General features: G+C 44.8%; 2 protein-coding genes across 2 annotated transcripts; one reads left to right on the forward strand and one right to left on the reverse strand.

Moving 5' to 3' along the window:
- Positions 1-203: 203 nt before the first annotated feature.
- xkr9 (XK, Kell blood group complex subunit-related family, member 9) lies at positions 204-3,516 on the reverse strand. The gene is made up of 4 exons (XM_056299736.1): positions 3,465-3,516; positions 1,649-2,136; positions 1,084-1,301; positions 204-833 (listed from the first exon to the last, which is right to left on the reverse strand). The coding sequence occupies exons 2-4, from the start codon at positions 1,951-1,953 to the stop codon at positions 205-207; spliced, it is 1,152 nt and encodes a 383-aa protein (XP_056155711.1). The 5' UTR covers positions 1,954-2,136; positions 3,465-3,516; the 3' UTR covers position 204.
- A 4,054-nt stretch (positions 3,517-7,570) lies between these two features.
- tram1 (translocation associated membrane protein 1) lies at positions 7,571-15,691 on the forward strand. The gene is made up of 11 exons (XM_056299332.1): positions 7,571-8,113; positions 9,263-9,326; positions 11,047-11,168; positions 11,250-11,366; positions 11,468-11,526; positions 12,058-12,142; positions 12,418-12,488; positions 12,724-12,828; positions 13,041-13,184; positions 13,461-13,612; positions 14,122-15,691. The coding sequence occupies exons 1-11, from the start codon at positions 7,991-7,993 to the stop codon at positions 14,190-14,192; spliced, it is 1,113 nt and encodes a 370-aa protein (XP_056155307.1). The 5' UTR covers positions 7,571-7,990; the 3' UTR covers positions 14,193-15,691.
- Positions 15,692-16,545: the final 854 nt, after the last annotated feature.

The following is a 16,545-nucleotide window of genomic DNA, read 5'->3' on the forward strand; positions in this document are numbered from 1 at the left end:
TTAGCTGATAGCTAAAATATACCGCAACCTGCCACCTCAACGTCAGGGGCAAATAGTGCCTCTCTTTACAGACTGTTCCCTTTTGAGGTCAAGTGGAAGGTTCGTTTTAGAAGGGGATCACGTGCCGTTTACGACGCCGTTTGCCTCCTTGCCCCCGGGTGTAGAAATGCACGTGATGTACTGTCGGGCCAGAAGGAGCCCGAGTCAAGGCCACAGGAACTTCCTTATTCTCAGCTCGCCGTCCGTTCGGTTGCCTCTGCCGTCCAGCTCGTCTGCCTCACGCGACGTCTCCCTGGGGTGTAGGAAGGTGTAGTACGCCGTGAGACACGCCAGGCCCGACACCGTTCCTCCGTAGATCACGGAGGCGACGGGCAAGAAGTACCTCGCCGCCTGCGTCTCGCGCTTCAGCAGTACCAGAAGTACGGGGGCGGCTATGTTAACGAGGCCGTGGAAAAAGTAGTAGAGGCTCATGGCTGCTTTGGTGTTGTGTCCTTTGACATTGAAAAACGTGAACGTGAGGATGAATCCTATGATCGCCCTGTACAGCCACTCCAGGATCCTCCGTTTGCAGAAGTCGGTCCGAAGGAAGTGAGCCCAGACCGTCCCAAGAAGCCAAATCGAGGCGAGGCCCACGGTGCTGTAAGGGCTCAGTATGAGGAGGAGGCCGTAGCCGAGGACGTGGGCGGTGATGGTGAAGAGCTTGTAGAGGAGGTAAACGACTGTGGGGAAGCAGGAGGGCGTCGTCTGGAAGAGGGGCAGGGATCGGCGCAGGCAGCGGCGGTAGTCCACTAAAGTCCAGGCGACGTTGAAAAGGGAAAACGCCATGGAAATGTCTGAAGGAGGGATGAGAAGACACAATGAACCTTTGCAGGATGATATCGGAGTTTCGACAAATAGTGAATGTACACGAAAACCAAAAACAGGAGGAATCTTAACTTATCTGATGCACTCTCTCTCTCTCTCTCTCTCTCTCTCTCTCTCTCTCTCTCTCTCTCTCTCTCTCTCTCTCCTAACATGCACATTCACCATGACACATACATGCACACACACATGCATGCACACACACACAACTCGCACACCTACATTGTATGACTGAGCGCTCTTCATGGCCCAGCATGATGATGTACAGCTGGAGGAGGAGCTGAGGAACACTTTCCAGGAAGGCCTCGAACAGTTTGAGCATGCTCAGGTCGGTGGCCTGGCCAAACAGAGCCGGGTGCACCTCCCCCTTCTCTTCCTCTGCATTGTCAGACGCCGTAGTCCAGACCGCACGATACCCACCCGTCAGCAGGTAGTAGTACCTAACCACAGACAAGACACAGTAATAAAAACCGACCGGGCTGACAGGTCGGTGACTCAGTCACAGCCCAGTCAGACCCGCTATTTCTCCTGTGGGCTTTTTAAGACTTCGGTAATTACCACCACGCCGCATGTGGTGATTTCAATGCAGTCGGTCCAGTTTGCACACTGACTAATAACATTCCTCCACCCGTCGCCATGCGTGTTTCACATACTGTTCATAATCAGCGACAGCGTGCAGACGCGCCCCGTACTGTAGGTTGCCGGTATCGGGGACCAAAGCATACTCTGCACATTTACCGGCAATGCATGACATCTGATATGTTTGCATGATAGTTTTCCTTCTTACCTGGTGAACATGCCCATGCCGAATAAGTGAAGGGCGGTGAAGCCAGTCAACGTGGGTGTGTTCCCCTCACGGTCGGTCATGCAGTTGGTAATATCCTCTCTGTACCAGGCATAACTGAAGATCTGCGTCCCAAGCAGCCCCGCCAATACGAACGCAACAGTCAGTCCAGCCCAGACAAAATCCGAGTGTCTGAAATATTGCAGGGCCAGTCCGACGTCGGTTCCAATATCCACCACGTAGAGGAGCAGCCCGGCCATGGTCAGTAACCATTGCAGTCTGCTGTATTGGGAGGTTGACGGGAGCATGTTGGTTCTGCGTCGCCGTGAGAGCTTCAGTCTTTGTTGAGCGGTTGGCCCCGTGTTGAAGGTGCTTGGGATGTCTGGCTCTGCTTCGGCTTTGCCTCGGATTCACCGGAGGTCCTTGTCCACAGGGATCCGCAGGACACTGCTGTGGTTTCAGCGTTTGGCTCAGGGGACATTTTGTCCCATCTGGTAAAACCGTGGACATTTTGTGTAAAGCTTCAACTTTGCCTGACGTTGGAACTCAGAATTAAACCAAGACTTAATGCCAGTGGACGTTTCAGTTTCACTTTTCCTGTACACTATCACACACACACACACACACACATATATATATATATATATATATATATATGTGTGTGTGTGTGTGTATGTATGTAGGTATGTATGTGTGTATATATATATGTGTATGCATATATATATATGTGTATATATATATATAAAAGGATGTGTGTGTGTATGTGTGTGTGTGTGTGTGTATATATATATTTGTTAAAAGACACACACAACAGTAGGAAAATTGCTCAACAAATAATCTTAATGAATTTTCTTTTCTTTTTTTCCTTTACTATAGTCGTTTATCTGTGAAGCGCTTTGAGATCTGTCCCCCCATGAGAAGCGCTATACAAACTCAATTTATTATATTATATATATATATGTGTGTGTGTGTGTGTGTGTGTGTATACACATATATATATATACACACACACATATATATATATATATATATAGAACTTCATTAAATGAAACCCTCAATGGTAGGGAAAGTGCTCAACAAACAAGGAGCGAAACAATCCAGTGATTAAAGTAATTTTTAAAATGTATATATATATGATATTATATGATATTATATTTATTATATATCATATTATATTATATTTCTTATATTATCCAAACCGCTTATCCTGCTCTCAGGCTCGCGGGGATGCTGGGGCCTACCCGGCAGTCGCTGGGCGGCAGGCGGGGAGACACCCTGGACAGGCCGCCAGGCCATATGTTATATTATTATATCACGTTGTTATAATGACCTCTGCTCTTGAGTCATGACCATTTGATACACTGCCATGTAATGGGACAAATAAACGAGGTCATCAGCGGCGTTCTGATCGGCAACACGTATGCAACCTACAGACGCACACTTCAGCAGCGACGCTCTCACGGCGTTTTAAAATCAGTGTGCTGAACTGATGGCGAACAACAGCATAACGCTAATCTGTTTTATGAGACGCTGTCAGGGGGTGATAACGAGGGCAGGCGAAGCGAATGTCAAAGCAGCAGCGCCCCACGAAGTCGTGCCGCCAACTCGAGTCCAATCCGGTGCACAACTTTATATTCTAATCTGTGTCGACATAAAAGGGCTTCATCAGATAGAGCTGAGCTCAGATTCAAGTACAAATCATGGAGAAAGTATCGTATCAATGTGTTTGAAAGTATTTGGCAAGGGTTTTAGAAATATAATCATAATAGAATTAAAAAAAAACAACAACAACCGAGCGGTGAAAGACCGTCATACTCACCGGTGTCGCCTTGTCTTCTTACATTCCTCGACTCATCTGGGCGAGCGACTCCACACTCATAGCTGACTGTAGGTGCACACGTCAGTCTCAGCTGATAAACACAGCCATAAAAGATATGTGACATAACAGACCAGGTGTACTTACCGGAAGGTTGAACCAGTTGATCTGGACATGATGTGTACTGACGGAAAGGTTTTCACCGCTCATGTCATCTTCAGTATCAGCTGACTGCAGGGATCCCCACCCTTCCACACAGGACGGGGAAACCAGCGAGCGGTTGCACATGCCGGTATGGGTGTGACCATTAACTCGTTTCAGAAGACTTGGGAATGTTTGCAATCACAGTATTGCAAGATGGTGACGGATGTTACTCTTATTAGCCCCCTCCCGGTTCAGGGACGGTCACCTAGATGGCCTCTTTGACTCCCCCGTTCAAACCAAAAAAAAAGCCTTTCTGTGAATCAGATTTGTGTGTCGAAATACATCCAAACAACACTTCTTCAATATCAAACAAGAAAAGAAAGAATGTGAGAGAGAATAAATCCTGCTGAGGAAAAGGAAACGTCGTCTCAAAAGTAAAACGTATGACTTGCAAACAAGTTATTTTCATAACTGTGTAAGCTATTGGTCTTTTACAGGTTTTGATAATATATCCTGCACAATGTTTTTTTGCTTCAGTAAGTTTTATTCTCACTCAGATTCTCTCTTTTTTTTATATTTAAGAAGCATTGTTTGGTTTATTTTGACACAAATCTGATTCCCTACGTTCCTCCCTATCAAGGATGTGCACCTCCTCGTCCCTGAAAGAGTGGCCGGCGGCCTGTAGATGGTGTAGACTGCGGAGTCCTGTGTTGTGCCGTCCTCTTGGCCAGCGTCTGTTTTGGTTTCTCCGGTGCACAAGTCCCGGCGATCCCCCCGGCACTATATTGCTCTATTTGTTGCCGGGGGGGGGGGGGGCGACCCGATCCTTGGGGTGGAGCGACTTCTGGTGCAGCGTATTTTGGGGGTTTGAAAGCAACCGAGACGCCACATCTCAGCTGCGATTATGGAGCATGCATGAAGACATCGAGTGTAGTTGTTAGGTGTGCTGTTCCTCATGCGCTTGTGTTTCTTTTTGTGTTGTTGTTACACACCTCTTCCTCTCTGAACCGTGCACGTGCATGCACACCACACACACACACACACACACACGAGCCTTGCTATCTCACCGGGTTGTCTATGTTTTCCCAAGAACTGTTGCTTATTTTACATGTGGGAGTGTATGCTAACGATAGAGGTTGTCTTCCATTTTCCTGTATGTAAATGTGTCTGCATATTTTTTTCCCCCACCGTGTGAATGTAAAACCCTCGGCGACCGTAACTTTGGGGCTATGAAAATACACGTGACTAAACTAGACCAGTTATTTATGTGGATTCTGTGTTTTTTGAACTAGCTCAAACATAACCAGCGTGGTGGGTGAGGCAAAATGTCACTACCTGGTGCTCCAGACTTCATGTTGACCGATGCATGGCTGTGGGTGTGACCCCGTGTCAGATAATGTCTCCTAGCAGCCCGTCGTATACTTTTCATTATTCCTTTCCAAAGTGAAACTAAATTGCATTGTGAGAAAAGTATCTTTTTTGAAATTGTATTATTACTACTACTACTGCTACTACTACTACTACTGCTACTACTGCTGCTGCTACTACTGCTACTACTACTGCTGCTACTACTGCTACTACTACTGCTACTACTACTACTGCTACTACTACTACTACTGCTACTACTACTACTGCTACTACTACTACTACTGCTACTACTACTACTACTACTACTACTACTACTGCTACTACTACTACTGCTACTACTACTACTACTGCTACTACTACTACTGCTGCTACTACTGCTACTACTACTGCTACTACTACTACTGCTACTACTACTACTACTGCTACTACTACTACTACTACTACTACTACTACTTTTGGCTGATCCCATTAGGGGTCGCCACAGCAGATCATCCGTTTCCATCTCTTCCTGTCCTCTGCATCTTCCTCTGTCACACCAGCCAGCTGCATGTCCTCCCTCACCACATCCATAAACCTCCTCTTTGGCCTTCCTCTTCTCCTCTTCCCTGGCAGCTCCATATTCAGCATCCTTCTCCCAATATACCCAGCATCTCTCCTCCACACATGTCCAAACCATCTCAATCTTGCCTCTCTTGCTTTGTCTCCAAACCGCCCAACCTGAGCTGTCCCTCTTATATAATCGTTCCTAATCCTGTCCTTCTTCATCACTCCCAATGAAAATCTTAGCATCTTCATCTCTGCCACCTCCAGCTCCTCCTCCTGTCTTTTCGTCAGTGCCACTGTCTCCAAACCATACAACATAGCTGGTCTCACAACCATCTTGTAAACCTTCCCTTTAACTCTTGCTGGTACCCTTCTGTCACAAATCACTCCTGAAACTCTTCTCCACCCACTCCACCCTGCCTGCACCCTCTTCACCTCTCTTCTGCACTCCCTATACTTTGGACAGTTGACCCCACCTGTGTGTCCTCCCTCACCACATCCATAAACCTCCTCTTTGGCCTTCCTCTTTTCCTCTTCCCTGGCAGCTCCATATTCAGCATCCTTCTCCCAGTATACCCAGCATCTCTCCTCCACCCATGTCCAAACCATCTCAATCTTGCCTCTCTTGCTTTGTCTCCAAACCGTCCAACCTGAGCGGTCCCGCTAATATGATAATATAATAACGTCTACAGTGCTGTTGTTTTTTGTTTTCTTTTCTTTTTGTAAGTGTTTAAGTGGGAGAGTACTGCTGGCGTCGTGTGTGGCTGCCGCTTCTCCCTCTCGTAGCCTCCCTTCCCATCCACCCCTGTATGTCTGCCCCCCTTCCCATCCACCCCTGTGTGTCTGTGTTATGTTTATCTGTTGTCTTGTTACACCCCGTTTATTGTAAAGCCACCTTGAGTGTTAGAAAAGTGCTACATAATTTTAATTTATTATTATTATTAATCATTATTATTGTTATTATATACTGTCCTTCTTCATCACTCCCAACGAAAATCTTAGCATCTTCAGCTCTGCCACCTCCAGCTCCGCTTCCTGTCTTTTTGTCAGTGCCACTGTCTCATAACCATACAACATAGCAGCTTATAAACCTTCCCTTTAACTCTTGCTCATACCCCTCTGTTGCAAATCACTCCTGACACTCTTCTCCACCCACTCTACCCTGCCTGCATTCTTCTTCACCCACTCTACCCTGCCTGCACTCTTCTCCACCCACTCTACCCTGCCTGCACTCTTCTCCACCCACTCCACCCTGCCTGCACTCTTCTTCACCCACTTTACCCCGCCTGCACTCTTCTTCACCTCTCTTCCGCACTCCCCGTTACATTGGACAGTCGACCCCAAGTATTAAAACCCATCCACCTTCGTCACCTCTACTCCTTGCCTCCTCACCATTCCGCTGCCCCCCTTCTTGTTCATGCAAAAGAATTCCGTCTTGCTCCTACTGACTTCCCTCCCTCTTCTCTCCAGTGCATACCTCCACCTCTCCGGGCTGTCCTCACCCTGCACCCTACTCTCACTACAGATCAGTATGTCATCCTCGAACATCGTATATTTATAGTACTAGAAGAACCCCGCTACAATGTAGCGGTGTGGTTATCCACCCGTCTAAATCTCCCTCCTCTTCATCCTGCCAGCTAACCGCCTTCCCCCTGCCCCTAACCCCCCCCATTCCAACTCCCTCCCCCAAATGCTCAGAATCATCTGAAATACTGAGAAAAGTGGTTTTTAGCCATTTTTAGAAAATGCGTATTTTGCATAATTATGCATAATTATTATAATTATTTTAATGTTCTGCTATTTTTCTGGTCCTCTCTGGAACAATACCTACCACCTCCAAAAAAAACGAGGATCATAAGTGCATTTTTGCAAAAATGCATATATTTTGCATAATGCCAAAACATTTCTAAGTCCCAGAAATTTTTTTTTATATAGGTGAAAAAAATCAAAGATGCTCAGAATCATCTGAAACGCCGAGAAACGTGGTTTTTAGCCTTTTTTTTTTAGAAAAACGCATATTTTGCATAATCACGCATAATTATAATTATATTTTAATGTTCTGCTATTTTTTATAGGTGCCCCCGATCATCCCCAATAACCCCCAAAAAAAGAATCGAGGCCCCAAGTGCTTTAGTTTGGCCGTTTATAGACTCTCACAGGCGTAGATTTATAGTATTGTTCCGATTCATACTCCCCACCGGTTGGTGGCGGTGGTGCGCCAAAGAGTTTATTTGACAACCACCGTTTAAGAAGGGGGAAGAAAAAAATCCGCAGAAGAAGAATCGCAGCGCGTCATCTCCGGAACGTCCCACACAAAAAATCCGAGTGACACGCCATCCACGCTCTCTGGCCCGGCCGAGCGTATTGTGCAACTGTTATAACGGCGCCGCCAAAGAGCCCCGACACGTTACTCACACGGGCTCCAAAAGAAAGTTCGCCCGCGCCAAAGTCAGCTCGGATAAATCCTTTCCGAAATGGGGGTCCGCAAAAAGACCAGCAAGAATCCGCCGGTGCTGAGCCACGAGTTTGTCATCCAGAACCATGCAGATATTGTTTCCTGTGTTGCTATGGTGTTCCTTCTCGGACTGATGTTTGAGGTAGGTCCGGTCCACATGTTGAATGGCCGCTAAGCTGCAGAACCGTACGAGAACGTCCGCTTATTCAGCGCGACGACGAGACCGCCGCTGCAGATGATGATGATGATGATGGAGTACTCGCCGTCTCTCATCTGCTGGAAATCGACATGGCTGTCCAAGCTATTATTCACGTTTACTTCCTCCTTCTCTTTTTTTTTCTTCTTCTCAAAAAAGTTTCTGCAGTCAGTCATCGGCCCCCCTTTTTTATGTTAATTGTGTCTCGCGCTGTTTGTTTCGCTTTGGGCCGGAACATTTTTTTTGTTGTAAGTTCTTTGAAATCGGGACCATAACTGGTCCCCGTTGCCCATCTGGCAGCTCCCGTGGCCAAATCAATAATCCAGAGCGCGCCGTTGGCCCGCGGGCTCCGTAGAACGAGTAAAGTTGCTTATCTAGAGCGTCTGTTGCTCAAATTGTTACATTGTATCCTCTTTTTTTAACCGGCTCTGGGTTGCACGTCATTGCTGGTGTGTGTGTGTGCAGCGATCCAACATGGTTAAATTTGATGTGCAGACGTGTTACGTGGCAATCACACGGCGACTGAGAGGGCTGTCATTTTAGAAACCCGCTTATGCGAAAACCGAGCCGAGTTCGGGGCCGCGCTGCGTCCAAAGCAGGAGTTTGGTTTAGAGGCCGTGGGTTCGAGTTCGCTGGCGTGTTTTTGTTGCTCTACTTGCTCGGAATTCTGTGTTTGGAAACCCGAGCGTATTTCAGCCTCGCTTATATATATATAAAAAACAAAAACCCAGCGCCGCACTTCCTGGAGTCCGTGAGGCATCATGGGAGTTGTAGTTTTTGGTGTGGCGCGACCGGCGCTCCGGAATGCCGGTTCATTCATGTTGGGACCGAATCTTTCTTTAATAAACAACCGTTTGTTCCCCACACGCGTGGAAAGAGTGAAATGTGACCTGGTCGAGTTTCTGGATGACCTCCAGCCGAGAACCCAAATGTTATGTCTGGAGTTACAGTTGCACTCAAACCAAAGGGGGATCCACTTTGAATCGTGCAATCCTCCACGTTTTGATCTTGGTGCACACTATTCATATTGTGCACACCTGAATTGGTAGCAGTGCATTTTTGATAACAAGCTAATCCTGCCCTCCTTCTGCACAGGCCACCTCCAAAGTTGCAGTGTTATTCATAACCGTCCAATACAATGTGACCATCTCAGCAAATGGTAAGTTATGGATGAGAATGTATTATACTCAGATTAGAATAGACTGTGCGCACTTTGATGAATTATTGGATGGATTAGGACTATTTTGATTGCAGGATCTCTTGACTATTTCATGGTGTGGGAGTTTTGGGATTAATGTTGTTATTGGGGGGGGGGGTGCAGTGGCCATAAGACAGCAAGTTTGATTTAAATCTTTTCATGCATTATTTTCTTGGAGCAGGCTTTGCTGGAAGTTTTTCGTTTGGATTCCAGAGTTCTACTTGCGTGGCCTTACACTTTTTTTTCCCTCTCCCGTCTGAGCTAAATTTAGTCTGCCTGATTTATTAAGTTCTCTTGTGGTAAGGTTGTCCGGGGAAATTTGGGCTAAGGTGTAATGCAGCACTATCAATTCAAGCTCTAGTTGTCCCAAGGTTAGCATTTTCTTTGCCAACTTCCATCATGTTAAAGGCCTGTAGTTGTACAACCTTAGAATATATTCACTGCTATATTCTAGGAGGTGATTGACTTATTCCTGAATGCTACTTGCTGGTTGAGCTTCATGAGTGCTTATCTGAGAGGCCTTACACATATCTGTCTTTGTAATTCATTTACAGCCTGTATCTAATCTAAATAGTGGCAGCAGCAGGAAAATCTTTTCAAGTAAACAGGTGGCATAATTGCACCATGCACATTCACATACAAGCATGTATGTGAATGAGCATTGTATGGTATATACCTTAAGGATAGAGATTGCTACCCTCTATATTTTTCTTTTATATTTCACCTCAAGACTTGTATTTGACCCTATTTTAGTTTTTTTTAAAACTTTTTAACCTTCTTTTTTTTTTAATTCTCTTTTAAAACTTCATCATTGAGAACAGCCACAAGCATTTCATTGTACTGACTTAACGGTGTGTAGGCCAATTGATGCACGTAACAAATACATTTGAAACTTAATCTGAGTTTACTCTATATGCAATCACATAATCTGTAAAGAGTAAATACAGCAGATTTATTCTGGTTTTATCTAGACATTATTATGTCGTTTCTTTCACGCTTTTACATAGCTGATGGTGAGACGCAAACTTGCCAGATTTCCTCACTGAACTCAAGGGACTGGTTGCCATGAATTTTGATTATGTATCCTTTTGATGCCCCCCCCCCCCCCGTCTAGTATAGTACAGTAGGACTTTGCATACAAATTATTCTGGGTCCTTAACAGAAAACTGGGCTGCAGCCTGTGTGGTTGATGATGGATACACTTTAGAAAAATAGACAAGGTGTTGTCTGCATTTAAAATAATTAAAAATCATGATCATTAGCGATGCTGACTTTTGCAAATGATGCAAATTAGACTTATGTGAAACCTTCCTTCACTTATCCAAACATATCAGTGGGGGGAAGGTTAATCAAAGTCGCGAAATGCCCAGGAGGCTGATATGAAAGTTAAGTCAAGTCAGTTTTATTTGTATAGCCCAATATCACAAATTACAAATACACGCAAAAGTAGTACTGACCTTTCTGAGTTGTCTGTGTTGGACTTGAATGCCCTCTTTATATTTGGATAAAAAGGCAAGAGAATTGCAGTAATTGTGTGCAATCAATATAAAATATTTTTAGCGTGCCTGTTATTTTGTTTATTATGTGAGTTTATTTAACTGGTTAGCTGGGAGGTTTGTGGTTTTGGTAAATGAGGTTGTGTTACTGTTTGTTTACATAATGACTTTTGTGTGTCTTCCAGAGGGCCTAGAGGAAACGGCTGTGAACTACTTCTTCCATGGCATCAAGGACTTGGCCGCTGTCTTCTTCTACATGCTGGTTGCCATCATCATGCACGCCATCATCCAGGAGTATGTACTGGATGTAAGTGATGCACGTAGACACCCACTGAATTTCCATCCATAAAATTGTTCCACTTTGTTGATTTACTGTTTATCTGTGCAGAAAATCAACCGGAAGATGCATTTCTCAAAGACCAAGCACAGCAAGTTCAATGAGTCCGGCCAGCTGAGCGCATTCTACCTCTTCTCCTTTGGTTGGGGCGCAAGCATCCTACTCTCGGTATGAACCATCATCCAAGACTGCCGTTGCCATAACTGTCGAAATTGATACTGTAAAGAAAAGGTCCTCGTACTGTTTGTGATTTTATACTTTTCTCTCAGGAAAACTTCCTGTCTAACCCTGTCAGCCTGTGGGAGGGGTATCCCCATGTACTGATGCCGTGAGTACGCACAGACTGTAGAATATGCAGTGTGGGTTTAGAGTTCCATTGCATGTAAAAAAAAAAACTGAAATGGTAGCTAAATTTATAGAGCCTACAGACTCATTTTGTTGCTGACCGTGTTGAGAGTTTTTGCTGTTGGTCAGCTATGACCCAAAGGGGATTTTTGAACAGTAAAATAGGCCTTGATAGGCATGGGTGATTGAAACCAAACCCTTAAGGTGCAGATGATTTATGTGAAATGGCAGGAACACACCTTTCTGATAATAAATGCAAGTGTTTCAAAAAATCTTTATCAATGATAATTCAACAATAATTTCATTAATCATTATACTTACCGAGTAGTATAGTTTTAATAGTATACGGCGACTTGTTATGCTGTGAATTCTGCTTTTGTTTATCAAAAGAATTGTGTGGTCCCGTATGTCGGTTGGGTGTTTTTGACAAGAAGTCATAAAAAGTCAAAAGTGACTCGGTTGGAAATGAGACCCTGAACTGCCCCCATTTAAAAAAATTGATTCTTTTGTTCAGATTCCAGTTGAAATTCTATTACATCTGTCAGTTGGGCTACTGGTTACACGCTATCCCAGAACTGTACTTCCAAAAAACCAAGAAGGTGAGTTTGATGAAGCGTTGTGTTTGTGTGTCTTGTTTGTGGGTTGGTGGCCCGACTTATTGGAATAATAGGATGATGTAATGGTTGTTTGGACCCTGAGGCTGTTTCCTGGTTGACTTCCTTGATTATGTTTTCATTGTTTCAGAGAATTGCAATGCTTTCCCAAATAGCAATAACACAGAGGCAGTGGATTATATAGAGTGTATTTGTGGAGCAACACTACCACAAATATTTGGATCATGTTTAGCATCTGATTCTTTGTGTTTGCTCTTTAGGAGGATATTCCACGCCAACTTGTGTACATCTCCCTGTACCTGGTCCATATCGCAGGCGCCTACGTTCTAAAGTGAGAGCTGCCTCTTTTTTTTTTTCAAAAGCCTGAAGCTGTGTTCCTGATTGCTGAGAACCTGTGACCTTTTCTTTTTCTTTGTACCCTGCCCTTGGAAGAGTTGGTTACAAGCAAAAGAACATTGTACGCAATCAGAACGCGGCCCAAGGCTCTTCAAATGTCCCCCCCCCCCCTTCCCTCTGGTCCCTGTTGGTAGGAATAAAGAAAAACCGTGTCCTTCTGTGTCTTTCAGCCTCAACCGTCTGGGTCTGGTCCTGTTGGTGCTGCACTACTTTGTCGAGCTGCTCTTCCATGTCTCGCGCCTGGTTTATTTCAGCAACGAGAACAAGCAGACAGGGTGAGTTCTCACTTCCTACATCGAGGACAACTGACTTTTCAGTCTGCGAAAATGACTTGCTCCGTTGCAGAACGTGAGTCATGTCCAAAGTTTATTGGCAAAGGGAGAAATCCTCTACTTATCATTACCCTGCATCATCTGCGTTAGGGATCTGCTTGCGAGCAGGTCTCGAATCGTTGTCATTGGTTGAAGTGTGCGTGCATGTGTTTCAGGTTCACCATATGGGCTGTCTTGTTTGTCGTCGGACGACTGCTCACCCTGTCCTTGTCTGTCCTCACTGTGGGCTTTGGCCTTAGCACGGCCGAACGACAAAACCTCGATCCGGCCTCAGGAAACTATAATGTCATCTTTGTGCGGTAGGTTTGTGCGAGAAGAGAGATAACGGAATAATCCTAAAATACATGATAGACAATGGCATCAGAGATAGTTCATCATGACCTGATTTGTTACAAGCATAAACCTTTTCACTTTGTACCCCTTATAAAGTTTTGTCAGCAAATATTTTAGCGGAGAAGAAGGAAGAGGCTATTTTTGATATCTGACTTTTTGAAAGCAGTGTTAAAGTGGAACCAATCTTTCTCTAGTTTCCTCTGGGAGTCATGGGGTCTGTCTTGTCTTTCTTTCTCTATTAGGGTCACTGTTCTTGCAGCTATCTGCATTACTCAGGCCTTTATGATGTGGAAATTCATCAACTTCCAGCTGCGTCGGTGGAGGGAGCACGCCCAGACTCAGACCTTGAAAAAGAAACAAGCTCCCCCCAAAAGCAAGTCAAAGAAAGACAAAGGTGAGCTATGACCACAAAGAAGTGTTTGCATGTCCTTGAACCATTAATAGTCCGTTTTTTATCAAATGGTATATGAAATAGCGCCACGGTGGCGCAGTGGTTAGCGCAGTCGCCTCACAGCAAGAAGGTCCTGGGTTCGAGCCCCGGGGTAGTCCAACCTTGGTGGGTCATCCCGGATCGTTGTCTGTGTAGAGTTTGCATGTTCTCCCCGTGTCTGCGTGGGTTTCCTCCGGGGGCTCCGGTTTCCTCCCACAGTCCAAAGACATGTAAGTCAGGTGAATTGGCCATACTAAATTGTCCCTAGGAATGAATGGGTGTGTGCATGTGTGTGTGTGCGTGGGGGGGGGGGGGAGTCCTGTGATGGCCTGGCGGCATCCCCGCGACCCTGAGAGCAGGATAAGTGGCTAAGATAATGATGATGATGATGATGGTATATGAAGTAATACATCTACCCACACATTGTTGCTAATTAGCTCATTGAGTTTAATTTTGATTTCCTCTGTTTTCAGCTAATGGAGTAAATGGAGTGAGTTCCAATGGAGCTGATTCGCTAAGACCCAGAAAAGAGAAATCGTCATAAATGTATGCCCCCAAAGCCTTCCTTTGTCCTACACCCCCCCCCCCAACCGCCCCCTCAAAAGAGCTCCTTCTTCCTCTGCCTCGCTGGCTGTATCCAACCTATCGATGCTCTGTCTTTCCACCATTATATACGTTTTTAGCTCCTGCAGAACTGACCTCCCAGCTGGACATCCACGGCTAGAATGCACTTAGCCATTCGTGTTTCCAGCTGTCCAGCACGCCTTGATTTCAGAATCATTGCTCTACTGTGGCATTACAAGAAAAAAAAAAAGAAAGCAAATGTAAAGAAGAAAACAAGAAGACCTTATTTAAAAAGTGCCTATCGATACCCATTGTTCTCTACAGGGTGTTTTTTTTTTTTAATAGGATTTAGGATTGATCATTTCAGTGTTCAGTTTTATTTTTCCCAACAACAGATCATTTCATGCTTACACTTAGATACTGTATATTCCAGATTGTATTGTTTTTCCACTAGTCTTCTTATTTCATTCATATATTTATAATTTCTAGTTCAGATCCACTCTGCCCTTTTTCTTCTTATGTAAGAGATTTTTGACACATTCTATGGTAGCAGTTAATGACTGTTTTATCCTTTTAATACCCCTGATGGATTCATAAAATGAGTGATGGTTGCATACAGTCTTTGTGTAAGACCTCATCTTTAGAACCCGGCTGCTGGTGAGTGTTTCATATACATATGTAATTAGACATAACATTTTCTATGAGCTTTAGAAGGGACATGAATCCTGTCCTCTGAATGTTTTTTTTTTCCCCATGTGACTGGCCTATACAGATGTAATTTTGATGAAAGCATGTTAAGTTCCCAATCCATATGCAAGTGTTCTTGATGTTGGAATGGTGAGGAGTACCGAAAGGAAGCAGAGCGAAAAGGGAAGAAAGAATCTCCATGGTAATAGGTGGATTCCCAGCCTAGTAATATACAAAATTGATAATGGGAGACTGCCAGCTAAAATGTCAGAATAACCCAACGTAAGATTAAATTTGAGAACTCAGCCCTGTTTGACATTTACAACAGACCAACGGACTTGGGGTGAAGTTAAATTGAATATATTCCAGTTTTGGTGGAAATGTCACAATTCCAGTGAATACGTGTATTGTTTTATTTTAATTTGAATCATGTAAAGCGAACAATTATGTCAGATTTCAGTAGGAAAGTAGCCCTACGGGAAGTATCCATTTGTGAGGTTTATTGAATGACTTTTATGGTCCTCATCACTGCATTGTCCTCATCAATTTTTTCCTTGAGAGGAACGGTTGCTGCATTTGGCGTTGTGTATGCGTGACCTTAAACATGTCTGGAGGAATATAGTTGATGTTGAGACATAGGCTGGGGATGAGAAAATCCCATTCTGTGTGTCTTTTTTTTTCCTTCCCGCCTACCAATGACTGTGCCAAATGAGAACTAGTATGATTGCGGATTGTTTTGTGTGGTTTTTACTTTCCATTTTCACTTTTTTGCCATTAAAATGATGTATAATGAAACGCAGTGAGCTCCGGTGTGTTTTGGAACTAGGGTGATACCTTCCTGTCAAATGACGTCAGGTACGAGGTGACGAATGACAAGTTTTTTCTCCCTGTCGCATCCTTGTTTTCATTGGTCCATCCTTAAAAGGATAAGCGCTCCATGCAAAACTGAAATATTGATGCGACAAGGCGATCACCGCTTATACGGCTTAAAACTGTCTCGAGACAATATTTAAATAATCCAGTCTCGTGGCCGGGTTGGGAGCGAGCTCGTCGACGTTGCTGTATTCACGCCAGTCACACGGTGGCGCTGTGGAACAACTTTTCACTTGGGAGGGGGGGGCAAATCCTGGCAGTTGACCCTACCTGATAATAGGCAATTGAGGTGCTGATAATTCAAGAGTATGCAGAATACACATATATATATATGTATAAAAAACGCATCGGCACTTTCGACTCCCATCCTTTCCGTGCCACTTTTTTTTTTGTTTCCGTCGCGCAGCCACGGCGAAAACAAGTGCGTACTTTGTTCGACCCTAAAAGTGGCTCACTCAACGCTGTTGCTGTGCACATTAGACCAGTTGGACAAGTAAACGGCACCTTTATTCCGAACGGACCCGCTGTGCAGTGAGTGATACCAGTTAGGGAGGGAGGGTGGTGGGGGGGGGGGTCGGGTGTTATGCTGCACGTTGGTTGCGCCACAAAGTTGGGATTTCATCGTCGGCAACATTGTAGAAACAATTGGTATTCGCGTGTGAATCCTACGTGGTCCGGCGGTCGCACGCAGGATTCACACGCGTTTAAGCGTGTGTGTGTGTGTGTGCCCCCCCCCCCTCATCAAAACAACCGCACGCGTTTCCCCGTCCGAC

Source organism: Lampris incognitus, chromosome 19 (assembly GCF_029633865.1).
Source record: "Lampris incognitus isolate fLamInc1 chromosome 19, fLamInc1.hap2, whole genome shotgun sequence".
NCBI classification, from domain to species: Eukaryota; Metazoa; Chordata; class Actinopteri; order Lampriformes; family Lampridae; genus Lampris; species Lampris incognitus.

Bases quoted from the DNA above. Each gene is read 5' to 3' on its own strand.
- xkr9 (XM_056299736.1), bottom strand. From the start codon at position 1,953: ATGCTCCCGTCAACCTCCCAATACAGCAGACTGCAATGGTTACTGACC. The intron at 1,302-1,648 runs GTAAGAAGGAAA...GTCTGTGGTTAG, and splicing joins GGCATGGGCATGTTCACCAG to GTACTACTACCTGCTGACGG. The intron at 834-1,083 runs GTAGGTGTGCGA...TCCCTCCTTCAG, and splicing joins AGAGCGCTCAGTCATACAAT to ACATTTCCATGGCGTTTTCC.
- tram1 (XM_056299332.1), top strand. From the start codon at position 7,991: ATGGGGGTCCGCAAAAAGACCAGCAAGAATCCGCCGGTGCTGAGCCAC. The intron at 12,143-12,417 runs GTGAGTTTGATG...TTTGCTCTTTAG, and splicing joins ACTTCCAAAAAACCAAGAAG to GAGGATATTCCACGCCAACT. The intron at 12,489-12,723 runs GTGAGAGCTGCC...TGTGTCTTTCAG, and splicing joins GCAGGCGCCTACGTTCTAAA to CCTCAACCGTCTGGGTCTGG.